The sequence below is a fragment of the Mustela erminea genome, chromosome 18, assembly GCF_009829155.1.
Source record: "Mustela erminea isolate mMusErm1 chromosome 18, mMusErm1.Pri, whole genome shotgun sequence".
Taxonomy (NCBI): Eukaryota; Metazoa; Chordata; class Mammalia; order Carnivora; family Mustelidae; genus Mustela; species Mustela erminea.
The window spans coordinates 59,694,584-59,717,941 of NC_045631.1; the positions used below are offsets into that span (position 1 = coordinate 59,694,584).

General features: G+C 61.1%; 2 protein-coding genes across 12 annotated transcripts in view; one reads left to right on the forward strand and one right to left on the reverse strand.

Moving 5' to 3' along the window:
* The window catches only part of CARD14 (caspase recruitment domain family member 14), a 28,513-nt gene extending 12,656 nt beyond the window's left edge, over positions 1-15,857 (forward strand). For 7 of the 10 annotated variants that reach the window (XM_032321998.1, XM_032321999.1, XM_032321997.1 and 4 more), the window contains 14 exons: positions 149-295; positions 1,565-1,681; positions 2,180-2,316; positions 2,451-2,545; positions 4,011-4,071; positions 4,318-4,510; positions 8,433-8,559; positions 8,817-9,054; positions 9,893-9,956; positions 10,545-10,785; positions 11,324-11,497; positions 13,467-13,588; positions 14,256-14,371; positions 14,865-15,857. In XM_032321998.1, the coding sequence (XP_032177889.1) occupies positions 149-295; positions 1,565-1,681; positions 2,180-2,316; positions 2,451-2,545; positions 4,011-4,071; positions 4,318-4,510; positions 8,433-8,559; positions 8,817-9,054; positions 9,893-9,956; positions 10,545-10,785; positions 11,324-11,497; positions 13,467-13,588; positions 14,256-14,371; positions 14,865-15,072 (2,040 nt within the window). In that variant the 3' untranslated portion in view covers positions 15,073-15,857. The remainder of the gene's footprint in view (positions 1-148; positions 296-1,564; positions 1,682-2,179; positions 2,317-2,450; positions 2,546-4,010; positions 4,072-4,317; positions 4,511-8,432; positions 8,560-8,816; positions 9,055-9,892; positions 9,957-10,544; positions 10,786-11,323; positions 11,498-13,466; positions 13,589-14,255; positions 14,372-14,864) is intronic. The other 3 variants (XM_032322002.1, XM_032322001.1, XM_032322003.1) reach the window with 3 other exon arrangements.
* A 90-nt stretch (positions 15,858-15,947) lies between these two features.
* On the reverse strand, positions 15,948-23,328 carry SGSH (N-sulfoglucosamine sulfohydrolase). 2 transcript variants are annotated; one of them, XM_032322014.1, is made up of 9 exons: positions 23,180-23,328; positions 22,127-22,287; positions 20,668-20,773; positions 20,273-20,423; positions 19,793-19,949; positions 19,338-19,419; positions 18,176-18,379; positions 17,907-18,031; positions 16,973-17,376 (listed from the first exon to the last, which is right to left on the reverse strand). In XM_032322014.1, the coding sequence occupies exons 1-9, from the start codon at positions 23,274-23,276 to the stop codon at positions 17,089-17,091; spliced, it is 1,371 nt and encodes a 456-aa protein (XP_032177905.1). In that variant the 5' UTR covers positions 23,277-23,328; the 3' UTR covers positions 16,973-17,088. The 2 variants fall into 2 exon arrangements, with proteins under 2 accessions (XP_032177904.1, XP_032177905.1); XM_032322013.1 differs by lacking the exon at positions 17,907-18,031 and having other exon boundaries at positions 15,948-17,376; positions 23,180-23,327.
* Positions 23,329-23,358: the final 30 nt, after the last annotated feature.

Below are 23,358 nucleotides of genomic sequence, written 5' to 3' on the forward strand. Positions count from 1 at the left end.
GGCACTGCCCAGTGGGGACAGGATGTGCCGTCCGGCCCAGGCTCCTCGAGGAGCTGGCTGGGGTCATGGGGCGCCCCGCACCCGCAGCTCGTTCCAGATTCCCCGCTCCCTCGGTGCTATCCTCCCTTCTTTGCTGTCGGGCCGGCAGGCCTACTCCGCCCGGGACGCAGCCCAGACGGAGATTTCTCAGAACCTGACGGAGAAGGACGCCCTCCGCAGGGAAGTGTTCGAGCTGACGGACCAGGTCTGTGAACTGCGCCAGCAGCTCCGCAGGCCAGCCGAGTCCCCACAGGGGGTAAGTGCTTCCCTCCCGCCGCATGAGGAGACCGGGCTGGGTGGGGGACAGGTCCCGGGCCACGTGCGCCCCGGCTGGGACATCAGGCACGCTGGCTCTCACGGGCAAATCTTGTTACCACATCACTGAAGACACAACTGGGTGAGTTGAGCCTATGTCTGCCTCTGGTGGTGGTCTACACACGCCATGGGACAGGTAACTGGGCGGAAGGTTCTGGAACCTGTAACATATGGTGTTCCACGAAGAAAGAGAGCCTATGATGAGACTGGGCCAGGCGGCAGCCACTCCCTTTTGTAGCTGATGGGTTCCCGAGATGTTTGCAAGTCCGATGGCCAAGCACTGGCTAAAGAGCTAAAACGATTATAAAACCTCCAGTTATGGTCTGTCAGCAGCTCCGGCTCCAGGCACGGGGTGGGGGGGTGGTGAGACCCGGCAGAGGGGCCAGGACCTCCCTGAGGCCGAGCCACACCCTCCTCTTCCTGGTCGGGGAACACCACCCGATGCTTTTACCTCCAGAAATTAGTGTCCAAGGATGTGCTTGCTACTTCTAAGAAGACAGTGTATTTCACATTGTAATACATGTGGTTATATGGGGTTCTTCAAAGTTGCAAAATCTTACATTTATTCAACCCGTAGAACTTAATCTTCCCCATGCCCACGAGCAGTAGGTATTTTAGATTTTCTTCCTCTACCTCCTCACATCTACCACGTCCCCCCAAAATATGTATGTATTTACGTATGTCTTACATACGTAAATACATATATATGTGATCCATATACGTGTAGAAATAGAAACATGTATTTATTTATATATAAGTATAAAAACGTGTATGTGTCATATATATAAATTATATATATTTATGTATGTGTTGAAACAAGGTAGACAGCAAGATGCCAACTGCCCTGTCTTTGAGTGTGGAGGACAGGAGAATTTTCTTCTCTCTCTGCTCAGTTCTGTTTGCCCCCAGTGTGCTGTGTGGTTATGTCTGTGATGCACGTCCTGGGCGTTGCTTGTATAATCTGTAAGAAGCAACACATAATCTGCAACAGAGACCAAAGGGCATTCGCCAGGCTGGTCGCTGTCCTCGGGGCTCGGCTCCTGCAGGGCTGGGGGTCCCATGCTCCGAGGAGGGGACCCGAGCAGGGGAGGCTGCCCGAGCGGGGAGGGGGAGGTGGAGGGAGGAGGGAGGTGGGTTTGCTGGAAACCCCCCAGGAGCATCCGAGAGGAAGCCTGCCTGGACTGAGCAGTCGGGGGCCCGTCTCGGGCAGGCTGAGCAGGAAGCCGGAGCCAGGGCACCGGGTCTGAGGGGGAAGCAGCCGCTCGTGCGCATGTTCGCCATCTGCCCGCGGGATGACAGTGACAACAGCAGCCCCAGCTCCACGGAGGTACAGCGGGTGCCTCCTCCTCTCCTGGGTCAAGCCAGCGGCGCCCTCCCCAGGCGGGATAGACGGGGGGGGGCGGGGGGCGGCTGGCACACAGCAGGTGCTGAAGTCGTCCTTGGGACGTGGCCACAGGCCTGTGTTCAGATGTGCACCGCGCACCTGACTCACTCCACATGTGGCCCTCGCCAGCTGGGGACTGGACCTCTCTGGGCCTCGGTGGCTCTGCATGTGAAGTGGGACCGTGCTACCCACCACGGAGATGTGTGCATCCGCACTGAGCAGCAGGGAATGTGGAAAGCTGCCGGCAGGGGCCTGGCACGCAGTGCGGTCCAGCTAGTGTGACCCGGCTCTGTGCTGTGTCCGTCTCAATCCTCTGCCCTGAGAGTTAGGGACCACGGTTTGTTACAGTTTTGCCCCTCACCCAGTGGAGCAGCAGGGAGGGGGTGAGCAGGGTCCCCCTGGGAGCCCCGTGCCGACCTCTGCCCTGTCCTCCCGTCTCAGCTCTGCTCTGACCTCAACGCCACGTGCAACCGTGAGCTGGTGGACAGCTTCCGCTCCAGCAGCCCCCTGCCTCCCAGTCCACAGTCCCTGTACAAGCGGGCTGCAGAGGACTTCCGGGAAGACTCCTGGTCTCTTAGGTAATGATAGGCCTCGGGGTTCGGATGGCTCGGGCCCCGGCAGCTCACCGGGATATGGGCTGAGGGCAGGTCGGGGGGGTCTGAGCAGGGAGCCAGCGGCACCGCCTGAGCTGTCGCCTTCCCACGCTTTCCAGTGGTTTCCTAGAAATCCAGCAGGTGGGCCGAGGACTCTCCCGGGGGGTAAAGGCAGGGGATGCCGACCTGGATTATGAGATTGTGGACAGAGCAGGTGAGTGCGGCCCACCCGGGCCTCTGCAGCCATCCCCTCGCCCCTGGGCTGGGCCGGCTGGGCAGGAGGAGGGGGGAGAACCTGGGTCTCCAGGGAGGCCGGGGAGACAAGCCGGTGCCTCTCCAGAGGCTGGGCTGAGGGAGCGAGCTTCCCTGCTGCCCTGCCCTGGGCCTCTGGGAAATCCCAAGTACCTGGTCATTCAAGCCCAGGCCCTGTCTACCGGGCGTCTTTTCTGTCTCTCACCTGGAAGCCAAGGGAGCTCATCTTCCCGTCCCGCTCAGCAATAAAGGCTCAGACAGCTCCGGACACACGTTCCTTCTCTCGGTCCCTCTGTCTCTCGGCCCCTCCCTGCTCTGGTCTGGGGACACTCGGGTTTCCCAGCGACATCAGAAGGCAGCAGGATTTCGTACCCCCACCCCCACCCCGGAAGAGGCACCTGTTGGGAGCATCTCTCCTCCCAGCCGTGGCACCCGAGACCCACTTCTCCTGGGGCTCACCCCTCATATTTGTGACTTGACCGACCTCCTCTCCTTCTCTACCACCGGCCCCACTCCCACGGCCAACCCCCTTTTCCACCCTGCACACCTGCCCCCACCCCCACCCCCGCCACCCCTCCGCCCCGCGGTGGGCCTGGGGCACCGCAGGCGCTTAGCACCCGGTCCGAATCCCCCGCGGTGGCCGCCAGGGGGCGCACAGGCTTCGAATGGTTCCGAGCGGCCGCCCCTGGGGCAGGCGGGGTCGGGGCTCCCCGCGGGCCACGAGGCCAGAATCCCCGCCCGAGCGGGAAGGTTGGCGTCTCTGGAACCGCGGTCCGAGGGCGACCCCCGGGGCGTCTGCGTCCTGGATGCGCCGCTCCTTGCGTCCCTCTGCCGCGGCTCCGGGTAGCGTCCCGGTTCCCCTGCGCAGTGGTGGCCGCCCGGCCGGAGGGTCCGTTTTCCGGGTACTCGGGGTGGGACTCGGGGTGACGGGGAGGTCCCGCCGGTGCGCTCGGTCCCGCGGTGAGCTCGGTCCCGCCGTGAGCTGGGCGCAAGGAGCCAGCAGAAGTGCGCCCGGTTGTGCCGGGTTTGATACTTTCACATTTTGTTCTAAGCGCCCAGCGCTGGCCACAAGCCCCCCTCAGTCCCTGTCCCGTGTCCCCCACTCCCGCACCCAGAGCGGACTTCCAGTGGAGCCAGAAATCCAGACCTCAGGTGCCCTGTCCTGTAAATGTGGGGGAGCCACTCAGCTGTCGTGTGAGGACACACTAGGCCAAACCCCACTTCTGAGGGGGAAGATGACGTCAGGGTTCTCAGCAGTGAGGAAGGGGAGAGGCTGGGAGGTCCGGCCTCAGCAGAAGGAGCCAGGCCTGCGGGGTGCGGCCCAGGGCTGGGATGCAGGACCAGGTTGCCCCAGTAAGCAAAGCTCCCTTGAGAGGGCAGAGCCCGGGCGGGCCTGGCCTGTGTCTGAGCCCGGCCCTTCCGTGCAGACCTTCCTGAGTGTGAGAGCAGCCTGCAGCCCTGCGCCGGGGACCTCACCGCCTCGTCCAGGTGAGCGGTGGGAGTGGCTAGGACGGCAGGTGGCTGGGCAGAGTGAGGGCTGTGTGCTAACACCACTGGGAGGTGACAGCCCCTCCAAGGATGAGGTCATGGCTGTGTGTGTGTGTGTGTGTGTGAGAGAGAGAGAGAGAGAGAGAGAGAGAGAGAGAATTCAGAACGCTGGGGCCAGCGGCACTGGGGCCTGTCCCGACCTCCCCGCCTGGTGGCTGGTGGGCCCTGTCACCTCCTGTCCTGCAGCAGTGTCCCGGTGCGGAGGAGGCAGGCGCGTAAGATCCTGAGCCAGGTCACCGTGCTGGCCTTCCAGGGGGACGCGTTGCTGGAGCAAATAAGCATCATTGGTGGCAACCACACGGGCATCTTCATTCACCGGGTCACCCCTGGCTCGCCGGCGGACGAGATGGCCTTGCGCCCGGGCACCCAGATCATGATGGTGAGTGTGTCCCCCGCCCCACGGGCACACCCCACTCCCACCCCATCTCGGGGCTGGGTCAGAAGCTGCAGCTCTGCCTTGACAAGGACGTGTTGTCTGCGGGCTGAGGTCACACTCACTTAGAAGCTAGCCCCAGCTGACTCCCATGGCAGCCCTGCCCCATCTGGATCCCCAACGTTCTCAAACTGGGGTGGATGAGCCCGAGACTGCCGTGGGGCTGGACCACCGGCCATCGGAGAAGGCTTCTGGCTGCCACGGCACTGACCCAGGATCTTTTGATATAGCTATAGCCCTGTTCTTTCTTTCTGGGCCGACCATGCCGTGTGTGTAGTGAAACACACAGCCATCACGCACACTTCACCGTCTTGTTGGGGGCATTTAAGAAAATTCTTTATTGGGAAATATTGGCTAAACTGCAAAACCCATAAATACACGGCTTGACTAGTGATTGTCAGGTGGACGTGGGAGCAGGGAGGTGACTTCGATGTGGCCCGAAAGCAGAGAACGGTGTTCCTGAGGCTGGCTCCCCCAGGAGGAGCCTGGGCTGCAGCAGGGAGCTGGGGTGGAGACAAGGGCTGAGAAGGGGGGTGGCAGGCGCATTTGCTCCCGGGCCCTGCGGCCCCCCGCGTCTCCCTCACCGCTAACAGACTACATTGTGGCTAAAGCAGCTTTTATGATGTCTGGAGAGACAGTCCTGATATCTGAATATTATTTTATTATTATTTATTTATTTTAAAGTTTTTAATTCCTGTAGTGAACACACAGTATATTGGTCTCCAGTGCACAACAGAGCAACTTAACATTCCCCGTAATGACCCGCTGCGCATCCCAAGTCCCAAATCCCCATCGCCTGTTTCATCCAACCCCCACCACCTCCCCTCTGTAACGATCACTGTGTTCTCTAGAGTTAAGGGTTGGTTTCACTCTCTCTCTCCTTTTTTCCTTTTGCTCCTCTGTTTTGTTTCTTAAATTCCACATATGAGTGAGATCATGCAATTGTCTTTCTCTGAGTGACTTATTTCACCCAGCATAATAGCCTCTAATTCCAGCCACATTGTTGCAAATAGCAAGATTTCATTCTTTTTGATGGCTGCATAGTATTCCATCGTGTGTGTGTGTGTGTGTGTGTGTGTGTGTGTGTGTGTACTGTATCTTCTTTATCCATTCATCTGTTGATGGACATCTCAGCTCTTTCTGTAGTTCAGCTGCTGCAGACATTGCTGCTATAAACATTGGGGTGCATGTGCCCCTTCAGATTATTACATTTGTATCTTCAGAGTAAATACCCAGTAGTGTGATTGCTGGGTCATAGGGCAGCTCTATTTTCAACTTTCTGAGGAACCTCCATGCTGTTTTCCAGAGGGGCTGCACCAGCCTGCATTCCCACCAACAGTGTAGGAGGGTTCCCCTTTCTCCGTATCCTGCCAGCATCCTGACTGGTTAATTTTAGTCATTCTGACTGGTGTGAGGTGGGATCTCACCGTGGTTTTGATTTATTTCCCTGATGCCGGGTGAGGTGGAGTACTTTCTCATGTATCTGTTGGCCATCTGGATGTCTTCATTGGAGGGATGTCTGTTCATGTCCTCTGCCCATTTCTTTTCTTCTGTCCATTTTTAACTGGATTATTTGTTTTGGGGGGTGTCGGGTTCTGTACGTTCTTTATGTATTTTGGACACTGACCCTTATTGGCCGTGTCATTTGTGAGTATCTTCTCCCACTCCAAAGGCTGCCTTTTAGTTTTGTTGACTGTTTCTTTCACTGTGCAGAAGCTTTTTGTTTTGATGAAGTCCCTTGTCTCTGGCTTCGTGTCCAGTAGGTTGCTGGAGCGAAGGTCAAAGAAGTTACTGTGTGTGTTCTGCTCTGAGATTTTTATGGTCTCAGGTCTCACATTTAGGTCTTTCATCCATTTTGAGTTTGCTTTTCTGTATGTGTAAGAAACTGGTCCAGTTTCATTCTTTTGCACAGAACAAAATCTCTCCAGTTTCCCCAACACCATTTATTGAAGAGGCTGTCTTTTTTCCACTGGACATTCTTTCCTGCTTTGTTGAAGATTAGTTGATCATAGAGTTGAGGGTTCATTTCTGGGCTTTCTATTCTGTTCCACTGATCTATGTTTTTGTGCTGGTGCCATTCTGTCTTGATGATGACAGCTTTGTAACAGAGCTTGACGTGTGGAATTGTGATGCCGCCAACTTTGGTCTTCTTTTTCAACTTTCCTCTGGCTATCAGGGTCTTCTGTGGTTCCATACAATCTTAGGACTGTTTGTTCCAGCTCTGTGAAAAATGCTGGTGTTATTTTGATAGGGATTCCATCAAATGTGTAGATTGCTCTGGGTAGTAGAGACATTTTAACAATCTTTGTTCTTCTAATCCGTGTACTTAACATGTCTTTCCATATTTCTGTGTTGTCTACAATATCTTTCATCAGTGTTTTTCTTTTGTTGTTGTTGTTGTTGTTGTTGTTGTTTTTAAGATTTTATTTATTCATTCAACAGAGAGAGAGAGAGAGAGAGAGACTGAGCATATGCAGGGGGAGCAGCAGGCAGAGAGAGAGGGGGAAACAGGCTCCCTGCTGAGCAGAGAGCCTGATGTGGGGCTCGATCTCAGGGCCCTGGGATCATGACCTGAGCCAAAGGCAGACGCTTAACCCACTGAGCCACCCAGGCGCCCGTCATGTTTTGTAGTTTTCAGAGGACAGATCTCTTTACCTCTTTGGTTGGGTTTATTCTTAGGTATCTTGTGGTTTTTGGTGTAGTTGTAAATGGGATTGTCTCCCTGATTTCTTGCTTTACTGCTTCATTATTGGTGTATCCAAGTGCAGTGGACTCCTGTATGTTGATCTTGGGTCCTGCAACATTACTGAATCCATAGATCAGTTCTAGCAGGCTTTTGATGGAGTCTTTTGGGTTTTCTGTATAAGGTATCATGCCATCTGCAAATAATGAAAGTTTTATTGTTTTCTTAACAATGTGGATGCCTTTTATTTCTTTTTGCTGTCTGATTGCTGTTGCTGAAATTTTTTTTTCATTATAAAAATATATACTCTTCTTTTCTTTTTAAAGATTTTTTTAAAAAATTATTTATTTGGGGTGCCTGGGTGGCTCAGTGGATTAAGCCTCTGCCTTCGGCTCAGGTCATGATCCCAGGGTCCTGGGATCGAGCCCCGCATCAGGCTCTCTGCTCGCCAGGGAACCTACTTCCCCCTCTCTCTCTCTGCCTGCCTCTCTGCCTGCTTGTGATCTCTCTCTCTCTGTGTCAAATAAATAAATAAAATCTTTTTAAAAAATTTATTTATTTGACAGAGATCACAAGTAGGCAGAGAGGCAGGCAGGGCGGGGTGTGGGGGGGAAGCAGGCTCCCCGCTGAGCAGAGAGCTTGACGCGGGGCTCGATATCAGGACCCTGAGACCATGACCTGAGCCGAAGGCAGAGGATTAACCCACTGAGCCACCCAGGTGCCCTGAAATATATATACTTGTCTAAACTTGGAACAACCCAGGGTTGGGAGAACGAGTGTGGCGGACAGCAGGAACCCTGTGCCCGTGGGCTTCCACCACTAGGGCGGTGGGGGGAGGGCGGGGGAGGGATGTGCCCACCGTCCTGCAGGGCCAGGGCCAACCCCACAGCACGGAACAGTGGCCTCACATGTCGATAGTCCCGAGCTGAGAACCCCTGAAATGCTCTAGGCTTGACTCTGTCTTGAGAAGTGGAAACTCGGCCCTCGTGGTTGTCTGTTGACAGAAGGTGCTGGTGCTTGACGCTCGGGACGGGCGTGAGTGTCGCTGGGGGAGCCCGAGGTCTTGAAGCAGGACCAGTGGCAAGGGCTCTGGTGGGTGGGAGTGGCTGGCCGGGAAGGGTGAGCGGGTCCTACTGCAGAGCACAGAATCTGGGTCGAAAGAGGCCAACACTGGTTTGCTCTCAGGTGGATTATGAAGCAGCAGAGCCCTCGTTCAAGGCCACCTTGGAGGACACGACCCTGGAGCAAGCTGTCCGGCTCCTGCAGAGGGTCAACGGCTTCTGCTGCCTGTCTGTGAAGGTCAACATGGAGGGTACACACTCTCCCCTGCGCCCAGCCCGCGAGGCCACCACCTGAGGCCCGAGCCCCAGGCAGCGCGCACCCCAGAACTAGACTGTGCCTCAAGTGTGCAGAGGGCCGCGGGGCAGCTGGGGGTCCCCTTCCCGCCCACTGGCTCCTGCACCGGGATGGCTCCCAAAACTCTGGGGGAGGCTCCTTCCTTCTCTCCTGCTTTCAGATTCCAGAACTTTCCCCAAGGGGGATCATGGCCTTGGGGTTATCTCTGACCAGGTTATAGGAGGTTGGTCCAGGACTTGGAGGCCAACGTGGTGACCTCAGGGGACTCCTTCTACATCCGGGTGAACCTGGCCATGGAGGCGCGGGCAGAGGGGGAGCTGGCGGTGCGATGCGGTGACATCCTGCACGTCAGCGACACCCTGTTCCAGGACCGCGGCTGCTGGCGCGCCCACCGCGTGGGCCCCTACAGCACGAAGGGCGTGGAGCACGGCACCATCCCCAACTATGCCCGGTGAGCCGCGGTGGCATGCCCCAACACCTCCCCCTCCCCGGGTAGGGCCGGGGACGCGGCCAAAAGGGCCTGGCCTGGCTTCCTGTGGGCGAGCCCTCCTGCCCAAGAGGAGAGGGTGGGCACGACCAGACACCCTGAGGAGGGATCCCGGGGGGTTACCCCCAATGTCACCGTGTAGGTGGGGTTTCTTTGTGCAAAGGGGTGCCCCTTGGTCCTAGACCGTTCTAGAGGATCCAGGACCAGCTGGGGCCGGCTCGCTCGGACACGGGGGCCCGTCTGGGCACAGCAGGACGTTGAGCGGTGTCTACCCGCTACACAAGGAGCCTCTCTGCCCCCGAGATGATTCAAAACATCTCCAGACGTTGCACAGCATCCCCTGCAGGTTGGGTGACCACCATCCTGCTGTGTCCGGGACTATTTCGGTTACAGCCAGGAAAGTCCCGTGTCCTCGGGAGCCTCTCCGTCCGGGGCCAGCCGGGACAGCGGGCCGCCCTCCCTGGGAGCAGCAGCAGCCCTGCGGAGAACGGTGCTCCCGATTCCCCCCAGCGCACAGAGCAGGGCGCCCTGCCCAGCCCCCCGAAGCCACGTCCCTCTCGGTGGCGGCAGGCTGGCTGCTGCACGGTTCCGGAGCGTGGCCCACACCCAGGCTCCCACGGAGTCAGCGGGGTCCTAACCAGAGCAATTCCATTGGCAGCTGCAGTTTTCTAAATGCCCCAGGGGACCCTAGTGCGCTCCCCGCCCCCAGGGTGCAGATGGGGGCAGGGGCCACAGGGGTGTGTTTGGGGGTGCTGGGCGGGGCCCTCCTTGCCCTGGGTCAGGGCTGGCCTCCTCTGCGCAGGGCTCAGCAGCTGCTCATCGCCCTCATCCAGGACATGGCTCAGCAAAGCACCGCCAGCCGCAAGGTGCGCTGGGAGACCCGGCAGACTGGATCCCGGACACAGGGCCGTGCCATGGCGGGCCTGTCTCTCTATCCTGGCCTTCTTCCTCCTGGCTCACATCATCTGGGGAGTGGGGGGAGGTTCCTGCTTGGTGGGTCCTGGCCCTGTCTATGGTCAGCTGGAAGAGGGGCAAGTAATGGCCTGGGGGCCCAGGGCCAGGGCCCATAGGCTGCTGACCCCATGTGTGCGACCTGGTGTGTCTGTCCCCGGTGGTCCCTCCAGGCCTTTGCCAGGGCCGCACAGCACACCCAGCCTGCAGGCTCCTCTGTGGGCACAGATCCGTCCTCTGGGTTGTCTGTGTCATACTCCTAGGTCACCCCATTTGCCCGTCCATCTGCACCCCATCCTAGTCCCTATGAGGTCCTGACACAGACTGTTCAGCTGTCCCTGAGCAGCCCTAGGGCAGCTTCCCTGGATTGGGGCAGGACTAGGCCGCGGGGGCCCCTGGTGTTCCCTCCCGCTTTATGCAGCCTGCCTTCACTGTAGACGCCGTGCTCAGGGGGTGCCCTGCTCGGGGGCTCTGCCTGAGGACCCCGTCCTGCCTCCTTTCAGCATGGGGCCCGAGCCTCCTGGCTGTTCAGTGAGCACAGCCTGGTCGTCCAGGGACCTGCCTGGATTTGGCAGTGCGCCAGGATGCGGATGGCTTGGACACCTGCTTGTCCCTCTTCCCTCCTCCAGCAGTCTTCCGGGGGACCCCAGAAGCTGGTCCGCATCGTCAGTGTGGACAGAACCAAGGCCAGCCCTCTGCGCTCGTCCTTCGATGGGGCCCTGTGGGAGCCCAGCAAGCTGGAAGGTAAGGGCCAGTGGTGCAGGCCAAGGGGGCCCTGGATGGCCTCGGTGTGATGGGTGTGGGTGTGAGGTCACGACAGAGGTCAGCGTGGCACACGCCCCATGGGGTCAAACCCGCAGTGAAGACAGCAGGAGTGGACCGAGCGTAAGGTGAATCACTTTGAGTTAATTTTCCTCTTTTTGGCAAGTGTTTTGGGTGCATATGACTGATGAAAAGAGAAGTAAACCCTAGAAGAGCAGGGAGCCAGAGCGAGGGAAGGCCTGGGCCTGTGGGGCCAGTGAGGGTGAGGGCCCCGCGGCCGGGGTCTCGCAGTGTGCTGGGGAGGCAGAGAACTCTTTCTCTCTGTCCCCACTGTGGGCCCAGGGAGCTGAGCCCGAAGAGACCTCCATGGTCAGCCACGGGGTGTGGGATGCACATGTCCCTGGGAGGGAGCCGAGCCTCTGTTACTGCCCCAAACACATACATTCCGGCCTGCGGCCTGAGGGGCTGGCAGACAGCATGGTCCGGCGCCCGGCCTGCTCATGCCTCCTCTCCCCCACAGAGCCCTCCACTGCGTGCTTCTGGGCCGAGAGCTGCTTCACCCTGGTGCCCTACACCCTGGTGCACCCCCACAGGCCCAGCCAGCCCCGGCCCGTGATCTTGGTGCCCAGGGTGGTCGGGAAGATCCTCAGCGAGAAGCTGTGCCTCCTCCAAGGGTTTAAGAAATGCCCAGCAGGTACGGCGTCACCTGGGAGCCCCGCCTGCCCATCGGGTGGCCGGGTGAGGCCTTGGCACAATGCTTGCCTTCTCGGGAGAACAGCGTGGAGGTTCCTGTGCAAGTGTCCTGGGGCTGCCACAACAAAGAACCGTGGTCTGGGCCACTTGGAACAGCAGAGATCTAGTCTCGAGTGGTGACGGAGTCCAGAAGGCTGAGATCCAGGCGTGTCTGTGCTGCCTCCCGCCCCTCCGCCCCGAGGCTCTCAGGGGGGTCACTCCTTTCCTCTTCTGGCTTCCGGTGGTGCCGACAGTCTTGGGGTCCTTGGCTATTACCCGCATCACTTCCGTCTCTTCCTCCATGTCACCTGGCCGCCTCCCGTGTCTCTGTGTCTTCACACCGTCTTCTTATAAGGAACCCGTCATGGAATCAGGGTCCGTCTTACTCCCGATGACCTCATCTTCACTCACCACATTTGCAATGACCCTATTTCCAAATACGTCCCATTCCAAGGTTCTGGATGGTCGTGTGTCTTGGGGGGATGCTATTCAATCCGGGGCAGATCCTGCCAACGGATGGGGCTTGCACTCAACCGGGGTAGGGCCCCTAAAGGGCTCCTCACCCGCTCAGCCCCAGAGCTGCTTGGTGGAGGGTCACAGAGAGGAACTGACCATCTGGACTCCTAGATGCCAGGGGACAGGGTCTGAGGGTCTGCACGCAGGAGAGGCGGTTCTGAGGTTGGCGAGCGGGAGAGCCGCTTTGTGGGAGTTTTTGTTCATCAGCTCGACACTGGCCAGCCGATGGCGACAGGAGGCCTTGGGTTACCAGCGGAGGCGGAGTGGGCTCTGTCCAGACCCCGCTGGGGTTCACAGAGGGCAAAGGGCAGAGTGAGTCCGGCTTGTCTAGCATGTGCCAGGTTCCCTGCAGGGAGCCGGAGAGAGGACGAGACAGGTTGCTGGTTGTTGGCTCCACGAGCGGCCTGGGGAGGGAGACAGGGGCTTTGGGGAAGGCGGGGCAGAGCTCGGCTCTGATGGGCAGGCGGGAGCTGGTGAGGCCGCAGACCAGGCAACCATGCGGTGGGCTGCGGCCCCCAGGCCTGGGCTGCTGCAGGTGCGGCAGGACGGGAGGAAAGGCCTCGGAGAGGAGCTGTCGTGGCGGGAGTCCCCGTGACTCCAGGCGCCGGTCTGACCCAGGAGAACGTGTGCTCAGAACAGAGGCTATCCAGGAAGAAAGGCAAAAGCCGGCTGTGTTTTGACTGTTTACATCTTTTTTTTAAAAGATTTTATTTATTTATTTGACGGAGAGAGAGATCACAAGTAGGCAGAGAGGCAGGCAGAGAGAAAGGAGGAAGCAGTCTCCGTGCTGAGCAGAGAGCCCGATGTGGGACTCAATCCCAGGACCCTGAGATCATGACCCGAGCCGAAGGCAGAGGCTTAACCCACTGAGCCACGGAGGTGCCCCTGGTTTTGACTGTTTATTCTCAGCCTTGGCCCTGACAGTGGCATGGGGCTGCCTTCCCCTCTGTGAGGGGCCATCCTGGGCGTTGTGGGACACGGGGCAGCACACTTGGCCTCCTCCTAGTAGACACAGCAGCATGGCCCCCACATGGTGACAGCCACAAATGTCCCCAGCTGTTGTCAAGCGGCCCCGGGGCACAGCTGCCCACAGCTGGGAAGCGCTGACGTACGGGCTCATCGCTAGGTGTGAGAAGCTGGATGCGGGGCTGGGGTGACGGGGAGGGCTTTTTATCTGCGCCGCTGCTACCCTCCTTCCTCCCTCCGTCCCCCCACGCCCTGGCGCCGGCCGAGCCCCTGCCGTGTCCGCTGGTGTGGGGGCGCGTGCAGGGCACAGATGCCTCTGAGTGTGAAGGGCCATCCCGGGAGGCGTGTCGCCCGGAGCTGGCGGGGCCCGTGGGGGTGAGCGCGTTGAGCCTGGGGCTCCCTCAGCTCACCTCACAGAGTGTGACGTCCCCGTCCACTGTCCCCTTCAGAGTACTTGAGCCAGGAGGAATACGATGCCTCCAGCCAGAGAGGGGACATCATCCAGGAGAGGGAGGCGTCCGGTGGCCGCTACTGTGTGACCCGCCAGGCTGTCGAGTCCCTCATGGAAAAGGTAAGGGGGGGGGCTGCTCTGGGGGCGTGGGGCCTCCATCCCCAGAGGACCGTGCTGGCATAGGGCAGGAAGGACTGGCCTTGAGATCTGGGGGACGCTGGTCACCAACCTGCTGGCCAGGGACACCCGGTGCTGGTGCTCAGCTCGTCTCTGGCCCGGTGTTCAGAGGGAGGGGTGCAGAAAGGTCCAGCCCTGACCCTGCCCTCTCAGAGCCAGGGGACTTGGGGCCAGCCTCTTAATGTCCCCAGGCCTGGTTCCTCGATACAGGGAATGCTGAATAGTATTTGTCAGGTAACGAGTAAGATGAGGGAACAGTCCGTGATTTGAGGCCCACGTGAACATGAAAAATAGCTCACCGTGAACCGTGTAGCTTTCTGGGAGCTAAGAGGGCCAGGCCCAGCTGGGCGCCAGAGCCAGACGCCCCCTTCCCAACCTTTACCCCGGCAGAGGCTGACGGAGCCTTCTGACCCCGCGGGGTCTGGCCCGCAGTCTCCCTCCGCCCCAACGGCTCAGATTGACAAACCGAAGGGACAGACTCTGGTAGAGCAAGCGCCCTTGGACACCAGAGCATCCCTGGGTTCTCTCCCCACCGCCCCTCTGGGGTGTGGGTTCCCTTGCCGCCGTCGAGGCCGAGGACCTTGGCCCATCTCCTCACTGTCCCCCTCAGAACACCCACGCCCTCTTGGACGTCCGGCTGGACAGCATCTGTGCCCTGCACAGGATGGAGATCTTCCCCATCGTCATCCACATCCCCATCAACGAGAGAGCAGCAAAGAAACTCAAGTAGGTGTGGCCCCGGGGGCTGGCCTGGGGTCTGCACCTGGCGCCACGCGGGGGTGGGGGGCTCCAGGAACTCCTGGAAGCATGACAGGGCGGTTCCCCCACATCTTCTGGGACAAAGGACCTGCTGCTCTCCCCTCCGGGGACAGCCTGGGGGACGGTGAGGCGAGACCTGGAACCTGCCTTGACTCGGGGCACGTGTCCAGTGGGCTACACGCCGCTGACAGCCCGGCCGCGTGAGGCGAGGACGGGGCTGGAAACCGGTACTCGGTTGACGACGTCCTGTCGCCGACTTGTCGCTGAGCATGTAAACCAGACCCCACCCCCCATCACTGCAAGTCACCTGGGGCCCAACTCGTGTCTCCTCTGTGGGGCACTCGGCCCCCAGGAGTTGGGGGGGGTCCGCACGCCGGTCCCCTGGGATTCCGAGCTGGGCCCGCTCCGGGCAGCCAGTGCGCGGCTCTCCCTGAGCGTGTCCCATGTCCGGCCTGTGCAGGAAGGCCCTGCAGCGGCTCGGCACGTCGGAGGAGCAGCTCCTGGAGGCGGGCAGGCAGGAGGAGGCCGCGCTGGACGGAGCGCCCTGTCTGTACGGCAGCCTGGCCCCCGACGGCTGGAGTGACCTGGAGACGCTGCTCGGCTGCGTCCGCTTCGCCATCAGGGACGAGCAGCGGAAGGTCGTGTGGACGGAGCAGAGCCCCCGCTGACGGCGCCGGGGCCCTTCCAGGGGCCGCGGGGACTTCTGAGTCCCTGTGATTTGAGCTCAGCCTCGTGGACACAGCCTCGGGCGTGCTCGCCCGAGCCCAGCTCTCTGGGCATCTCGTCCCCTCTCCCGCTGGGGCCCAACCTTGAACCCCACTCTGTGCAGGTCACAGACAGGCATTCGAACCGTCTGCCCACTTTTCTGCCACGCCGTCTCCTCCAAGGCTTGGTTGCCGTGTCCGAACCAGAGGCCCCGAGAACACGTCTCCTGTAGACGTTTCCAGAAAACCACCTGTCTGGCCCCGATCTCCCCTTTTGCATTTCAGGGTGCCGAAGGGCTCGTTCCCGAGCTCCTGAGGCACGAGGCTGGTAGCCCTGGTGCCCCCGAAGTCACTGGCACCCCCGCCCAGAGCGGAGGCACAGGACCCCTGGTGAGGTAATCTCACGGACTGCCTTAGCGGCCAGAGAGCTGCTTCAGGGGCTCGAGTTTGGAGAGTCGTGTGTACCAATTGGGAGATACGGTTTCCCAGGCACGGAAACAGTGTTTTCAGTGGGTTTCTGCCTGGTGGCCACCAGACCCGGTGTGCCCGTGGGGGCGCCCTGGAGAGGCCACCCACAGACACCCTCGCACACGGGCCGGGCTGCCCCGAGCCCCACATCTGCCCCCCTCTATGGGGCAGTAAAGAGCCTTTACTCCACCTCCAGAGCTCAGGAGACACGTGGGCATGGCCGGGCCAAGCACTCCTGGGCCCCCCGCCCCCTGGCCTTGCCCCCCACTGTAGCAGACTGACCGCCATTTCGGCAGCGGCGCCCCTGAACCCAAGTGCCCCAGAAGCTGCTCTGGGATTGAGGCAGGCGTGACTGTAAATAAGCCAGAAAATAACCTTGTGCGTGTTTTACTGAAATACAAAGCTTTACGGCACCGGGCACTGTGGCTCTCCATCGTGCCCCCAGGGCGGACTTGTGGGGAGGGGAGGGTGGAAGCCCACCCACTCAAGGGAAAAAGCCCCCGAGCTCTAGGCTCTCCAGGGACACCTTCTGTGACCAGGGACAGCAGGGGGACGCCAGGCAGGGCTGGAGCATCTGTGGGCAACACCCATGCCACAGCCCCATGTCCAGCTGGACAGAGCCGGCCCGAGCCAGAGGACAGGCTCTTCAGCCTCGGACATCCAAAAAGGACGAGTCTGGCCTACAGACCACGGACTGAAACTGGGCGTGCAGGGAGCCCACCAGGAATCAGTGGCCTCATAGAAACCCAGCCAGGGTCAGGAACGTGACCGAGGGGCAAAGCAAAACAAGCCCCAGGCTTGGTCACAGGTTTTTTCAAAACCAGAGATTTATAAAAGGCAGATACTGTGTCCCTCCACGGAGTGTAGTCTGAACCCTCCTGCCACCCATGCGACATCCGGATGCCCCGTCTCCTCTCAGGCGAAGGATACAGGACATGTGGGGGCCCCGAGGAGGGAGGAGGACCTCAAGCCCCAGGTCCCGACCCGATCACGACCATCCTCACCTGTCACAGACTGGGGGCCCCACCCTGTTCCTGGATCCCCTGGAATTCCCGTGCTGAGACCCGGCTCAGACGCAAGGACAGCAGTGTCCCCTGTCACGGGGGCACGAAGGGCCAGGGCACACACCCGCTCCCCTCCAGGCAGCGGCCGAATGACACCAGCATGAGGGAGAGCCCTCCTCCCATGGGGCGCGTGGGGACCCGGTCTGGGACAGCCACCCAGGTGCCCCCAAGGATGCTCACAGCTCGTTGTGGAGGGGCCGGCACTGGGGGGAGAGCCTCTCCTCCAGGACCCCGTCAGGGGCGCACACCCAGGGGTCATGGGTCTCCCACTGCCACTTGGCCAGCTGGGTCCGCAGCAGTTCAAGGACCTGCGCGTAGCGGGGGTCGGCAGCCAGGTTCCGGGTCTCGTGGGGGTCCTGGCTCCTGTCATACAGCTCCCAGCGCTCCCGGTAGTAGTAGCGGTGGAGATCTTTATACCAGCCCGTGGGGCGGCCGGCCACGGTGCGATTCAGGAGGTCCTGAAAGGTGGGCGACACGTAGAAGTCCTGGTCGATGGGAAAGGGCATCTTGAAGTGGAGGTTGTGCACGAGGCGGAAGGTCCCGTGGTGCACGGAGCGCATGGGGTAGGCCATGGTGACCTCGTGGTGGCTCTGGCTGCCGAAGACGGTGTTCCAGAGCGGCTCTGCGTCCAGCGCCGGCAGGAGGGACCGGCCAGTGAGCCGGACAGGCTTTGATCCAAAGATGGCATAGCTCGGGTAGGGGATGGAGAACCAGTCCAAGACGGTGGGCGTGAGATCTGGAGAGAAGGTTGTGTCTCAGTACCGTGGCCCTCCAGCCCCCAAGCCGCTCTGACTCCCAAGCCATTCTGCAATGCTGCTGGGCCGCCTCGCACGCAGGATCACCAACAGGGAGGAGCTGCACTAGGTCCCACACCTGGCACGGTCATCTTGGCCCTCTAGGACACAGTGCCTTTAACAAGAGGCCCCCGCTTGGTGATATTTAGGATCGTACCAGAATCCTCTGGATCAGTAAGGAAGCCCCCACGGGGGGGCTCGTGGATTCCTGCCCTGTGCTATGGCCATAGGGCTCCCTGACTTGTGCTTTGGAAATAAAGGGAGATGTGGGCCCTGCTGCCCTGACCCCTCAAAGCGGGGGTGGCGTGGGGCCTGCAGCATCAGTACCACCCGGGAACTTGTCAGAAATGTGAATTCTCGGGCCCCACCCCAGATCCACAGTGTCAGACACTCTGGGGGCGGGGCCTTGGGTGTGTGTGTTGGGGGGCGGAGTTAACAAGCTCTGTGTGCGGTGTGACGGTGTGACACTCACCTGTGGGCCTGTGGGAGGAGCAACAGCCTCAAAGACCGTGACCCAAGCTAAAATCCTAGCTCGGTGCTCACAAGCTGTGTGACAGTGGGCAGCTGCCCTGCCCTCTCTGATCCTCCGGACTGCATCTGTGGAATGGGTGGCCGTCCCTTCCTTGCCCAGGGGGTGTGGGAACCACGTAAGGCAGCAGAGTGAGCACTGTCCAGACTTGTTGGTGCCCCCGAATTTTCACCTCCCCCTCCCCTGCCCCTGCGTGAGCAGCAGAGCCGTACCTAAGAGGCTCACGTAGGCCTCGCTGACCTGACCCCAGCGTTTCGTGTGCTCTGGGGACGACACCAGCAAGGGTTCAGCTGTGCCCGGCCAGTACAGGTTGGTCCTGCCGCTGGGGAAGGGGATCCCGTTGTCGGACGTGAAGATCACTAGGGTGTCATTCAGGACACCTGCCGTGCGCAGCTCCTGGAGCACGAGTCCAACCCCTGGGAGTGCAGAAGGGACAGCAGAGCTCAGCCACAGCCGGGCACGCGGGGCCGGGCATGTGCGTGGCTCACACATTTCCTCCTCCGGCTGCTGGGCCCTGCCCCCTGCTGTCCCACCCGGCACCGAGTCCTGCAACAGGCCGGGGCGCCGGGCGTCCCTTAGCACGTCCATGCCGTCCTACGCAGCCGCTACCAGCCGGACGCTGGCTTTGTTTTGTTTTCTGGAATTTCATGCCTGTCCCATGGGGATAACCAGGGCAGTATTGGTGGTGGCTGGAAGACAGGACTCCTATGCCTGCCCCCTCTCTAGGTCAACATCCACTCACGGGACCAACAGGGACGCTATAAAGGTTCCAACCTCTTGTGGGGGCTGAATGGTGGTCCCTGCAAAGATAAACTCTCAGGAACCTGGGAACATGACCCCGTTTGAAGAAGGGATCTTTGCAGATGCAGTCATCAAGGATCTCAAGGAGATCATCTCGACGTGGCCAGGAGAACCCTAGAACCCATGACAAGTGTCCTTACAGAAGAAGCACTGAGATCGGGGCGTGTGGGTTAAGCCTCTGCCCTGGGCTCAGGTTGGGGGCTAGGGGTCCTGGGATCGAGCCCCGCATTGGCTCTCTGTTCAGCAGGGAGCCTGCTTCCCCCCTCTCCCTCTGCCTGCCTCTCTGCCTGCTTGTGATCTCTGTCAAATAAATAATAAATTCTTAAAAAAAAAAAAAAGGCAGCAGCACTGAGAGGCGCGCGAGAGGCTGTGAAGATGGGCAGAGATGGGGGGGGTGTGGCGTGGAGCCCAGGAACGCCTGGGGCCACCCGATGCTAGAAAGAGGCAGGACTGTCCTGTCCCCTAGGGCCTGCGGGGGGACACGGTCCTGTTGACACAGTGACTTCAGAGCTCTGGTCTGGGACGGGGGCCCACACTGCGGCATACGCCACCGCCCGGGTTCCTCGAACCCACCCTGGTCCATGCGGCCGATGGTGCTGTACTGAGCCGCCAGGTCAGCTCGGGCCACGGGAGTGTCCGGGACAAAGTACGGCACCTGGAGGGGCGTGTGGGTGCAGGGTCAGGGCGAGAAACAGGCAGACGGGCCGGTGGGGGGGGGGGTGGCCAGTCCTTGAACTGGGGCAGGACACCAGGGAGCCAGCCTTCCTCCCAGGGCCCAAGACCACCCTCCACCAATGCACGCTTGAGCCCAGGACGCCCCTGCTCCTGGACACGCCACTCCACATCCCGACGCCTCCCTCTCCCGGCTCTGCAGACGGGAACCCGGATCCAGTGAGTCACGGAGTCTCCTCTTAAAGGTGCTCAAAATCACACACCCGGGGCCAGGGCGGCCAAGCCCTTGGATTTAAGAGACGGAGAAGGAAGGGCACAGGAGCATCTGGGAAATACTGCAAAGGGCTCTCTCCTACCACCACGTCCCGTGGGTCGTAGGTCCGCGGGGTCCAGTCTGGGATCCGCCCCATGCCGCGCTCGCCGTTGCCAAACTTCTCACAGAAGGCCCCGTACTGGGGCTGCGAGTGCCCACAGCGGTGAGGGTCATGGAAGGCGACGTAGAGGAAGAAGGGCCTGCCCAGAGAGGGGGGGCTTGAGTCCCGAGGTCAGCCGACAGACGCGCCACCTGGCTTTCTACTCTGGAGAGCCCCGACCTTTAGGAGGGCACAGCCCGCAGCACTGCTCACTCCTCTGGAACTGGAAGTCTCCCTGGGAGCGTCTGCCTCAACTTCCCCATGCCTCCTTTCCTTTTAACTTGAGTTTCTGGAGCCTTCTCCCCCTCCCCCCTCCTCTACCTGGGGCCTCCAAAGATCCCAGCTAAAGACTCTGGGTGTGCATCACAGGTTCACTGCCCAGAGATCTGGCCGTGCGAGGGAGGGGACGGGGCCCCCTCACACCTGTCGTCCCGAGTCTGCAGGAACTTCCGGACCAGCAGCTTAATTCTGGTGATGTTCCGTCCCACCTGGAGGATGGAGCCATTCTCCTCCGTGTACGCAAAGTCGAAAGGGTACACCGTCTTGGGCCCTACGTGCTTCTTCCCGATGATGCCTGGAGGTGGGGACACAGGCCTGCCAGGTCCCCACGGTATCCCAATGCCCTCCTCCACCCCCAAGCCCCGTGCCCTGGAGTGGCCTCTATGAGGTCAGCCCAGGCCCTTGTTCGCACAGACCCAGGGCCCAGGGAGAAGGCCCCGGCCGTGGGGTGCTCTGAGGATGAGACGTGGGGCGGAGGGCGGCTCAGGACCAGGTCTCGCCGCCGGGGCCCATTCCCACTGCGGCACGAGGCTCCTCACCCGTGCGAACGCCGGCTTGGCTGAGCAGCTGTGGCAGGCTCTGCACCTCGTCGAAGGAGTTGAAGTGGTGGGCGTCCTGGTGCAGGCCGTACATCCCATTCTGATGCTGCGGGGGGACGCCCATGAGGCTGGGCCTGCCCTGCCCACTCCCACTCTCTCAGCCCGCCCCTTCCCAGGCCCCCCGCCCCGGAGCCCCAGCAGCCAGCACCCCCAGAGAGGCCACCGCCTCCCCCAGCCCCACCCGCTTCACCGGACAGCGGCAGGAAACACAGTGGGAAAGCGCACCCGTGATAACGGGGGGCCTTTATTTTCATCCTGTCTACCTGTACTTGCCAGCTCTTTGGTCATGGGCGCACACCACAGCAGGAAGAAAAAGCACCAGACCTCGATTAACTGCATTTTTTACAGCACCAAAAATACAGTCGACGCATCACAAAGTCAGACTAGAAAAAGACTTAAGGTGAGATGGGGCAGCCCTGTCCTCACTCCTGTGGCCCACAGCGGCCTGAGGAGCCTTCAGGGGACTGAGGGGGGCTGGGCAGTGGTCACAGCTTGCCTCTCCAGGTGGGCATCAGACTCGGATGGGGACATACAAGACACAGCGGCTCGCCATGAGACGAAGTCATGAGACAACGTGTCCCCTGTTCACAGCAACACTATTCATCATCGTCACGGGCAGGAGCCACCTTAGTGTCCAGGGACAGGGGGACAGGTGCACAACACGGGCCATATCCATACGACAGAACGCAGTCGGGCCTTTCAGCTGCGAGAAGGCAGGCTCTTCTGTGCTACGGCATGGGGGGACCTGGAGGGCACCACGCTCAGGGCAGAAAGGCCGTCACAAAAGGACACATACTGCGGGACTCCACTTACATGAGATACTGGAGTGACCAGGTTCAGAGACACGGACAGGGGAGGAGCGGCCGCCAGGGCTGGGGGAGGGGGTGAGGAGCAGTGTTGACGGGCACCCCACTTTCGTTTGGGAAGATGAGGAAGTTCTGGAGATGGACAGATGGACCACAGCTACACCACAGCGTGAGCGAGGGGGACGCCCGCAGAGGGGTGAAAGGGTGAGCTCTGCGCTGTGCGTGTCCTAGCACAACACACGGGGGAAGCGCAGCTCTTCCCGGTCCTCGGGCTCCTGAGCGACACTGTAACACGAGTCAACACTGGGCGGGCGAGAGCGTGTCGGACACCTTCCTGCCTTCCTGGGCGCTTTATGTATGAAGTAGGAGCTTGGCCCACCCGTAACGATCCCACAAACAAGGTGTCATCACGAGCCCACCTACCGGCTGAGACGATCGAGGTGCACAAATAGTGCTCCGCTCACAGTCACACGGAACAGGGGAGCCAGGGCTCGGGCGGCGGGGAAGAGAACGTCCCAGCAGCGGTCAGGGAGGGGTGCTCCCTCTCCCATGCCCTCCTCCTGCCCCCCCCCCCCCCCCCCCGCGGCCCTCACCTGCGGCAGGCCGGTGAGCAGGCTGGCTCGGCTGGGGGAGCAGCTGCTGACGGAGGTGAAGGCATTGCGGAAGGTCAGGCTGCGGCGGGCCAAGGCGTCCAGGTGTGGGGTGCTGATGGCACTGTTGTTGTAGGCGCCACTCTCGAAGCCTCCGTCGTCCGCTGAGGAAGGCAGAGACGCTGAGGCCGGGGTGGCCTGGGCCAGGGAAGCCCATGCAAGCGGCATACCCAGGTGGGCACGACCAAGGCGGCATGACAGCTGCTTGGGATGGATGTCCAGAGGGACGGGCACCCCGAGGACACGGTACTCAGGCAACCCTGTTAGGAAGTGGGCAGGAGCCGGGGGTCCCAGCTCCGCTGTGGCCACAGGAGGTCGGGTTTCTGCACCCGTGTCCCCAGCAAGGAGGAGCCGATGGGAGTCGGGGAGAACTGTTTCATGCTACAATCAGCGGACAGGCCTGCTTGGAGACCACAAAGTTAATCAGAAAGAGTGAGTCTGGCAGATCTCCAGACCTCAAAAGAGGAAAGAACAGGGCCGTCTTGTGACAGCCGGACCCTGGGCACCAAGTCTCGTGAAGAGCAGGGCGCGGGGGGAACTTGTGATTTGGAGGAAGGGCTGCGGTTAGGGGAGAGGGAGTGGGGTGGGGGGGGCTGCGCTTTTCAGCCAGAATCGGAGCACAGCGCTCCCGCGTCTGCAAACAAACCTGCAGGGCTCCCCCAGGGCAGGGGAGGGGCGCGGGCCGCCCCGCACGCATTGGTCCCTGCGGACTTGGGCACCCGCCCCTCGCCGGCAGCCCCTCTAGGGCTGTACCCCGCTGAGCTCCGGAGAGCCGCTCATGCTCCCGCGCCGAGGCCCCGCCGAGCTGGGCAGCGTGGGGTGGGGGTCAGGGCGGGGCCGCACGGGGGTGCTGGAGGCCGGCGGGACCCGCGGTGGGCGAGGCCGCCCCTGCCTCCCTCCGCAGGGCGGCCGCGAACGAGCCGGGTCAGCGGGGAGCGCAGGCGCAGACGCGAAGGGGCGCAGGGCTCGCCGGACGGGCGGCGGCGACGCACTCACCGAGGAGCAGCAGCACGTTCCGGGGACGCGCCCGGTGCCAGCAGCAGAGGACCAGGGTCAGCAGCAGCAGCCCGCAGGCCGGCCCTCGGCGGTGCATGGCGGCCGCTCCGGCCCCGCCCCGCCCGCGGTCACGTGCGCGACCGCCCCGCCCCCCCGGTGGTCACGCGCGCGCCAGGTCC

Excerpts from the sequence above, each read along its gene's own strand:
- SGSH (XM_032322013.1), bottom strand. The coding sequence starts at position 23,276 with ATGCACCGCCGAGGGCCGGCCTGCGGGCTGCTGCTGCTGACCCTGGTC. Across the intron at positions 20,774-22,126 it reads TGCTCACCGGCCTGCCGCAG|CATCAGAATGGGATGTACGG; the intron begins GTGAGGGCCGCG and ends GTCCCCCCGCAG. Across the intron at positions 19,420-19,792 it reads ACGACCCACGGGACGTGGTG|GTGCCGTACTTTGTCCCGGA; the intron begins GTAGGAGAGAGC and ends ACGCCCCTCCAG.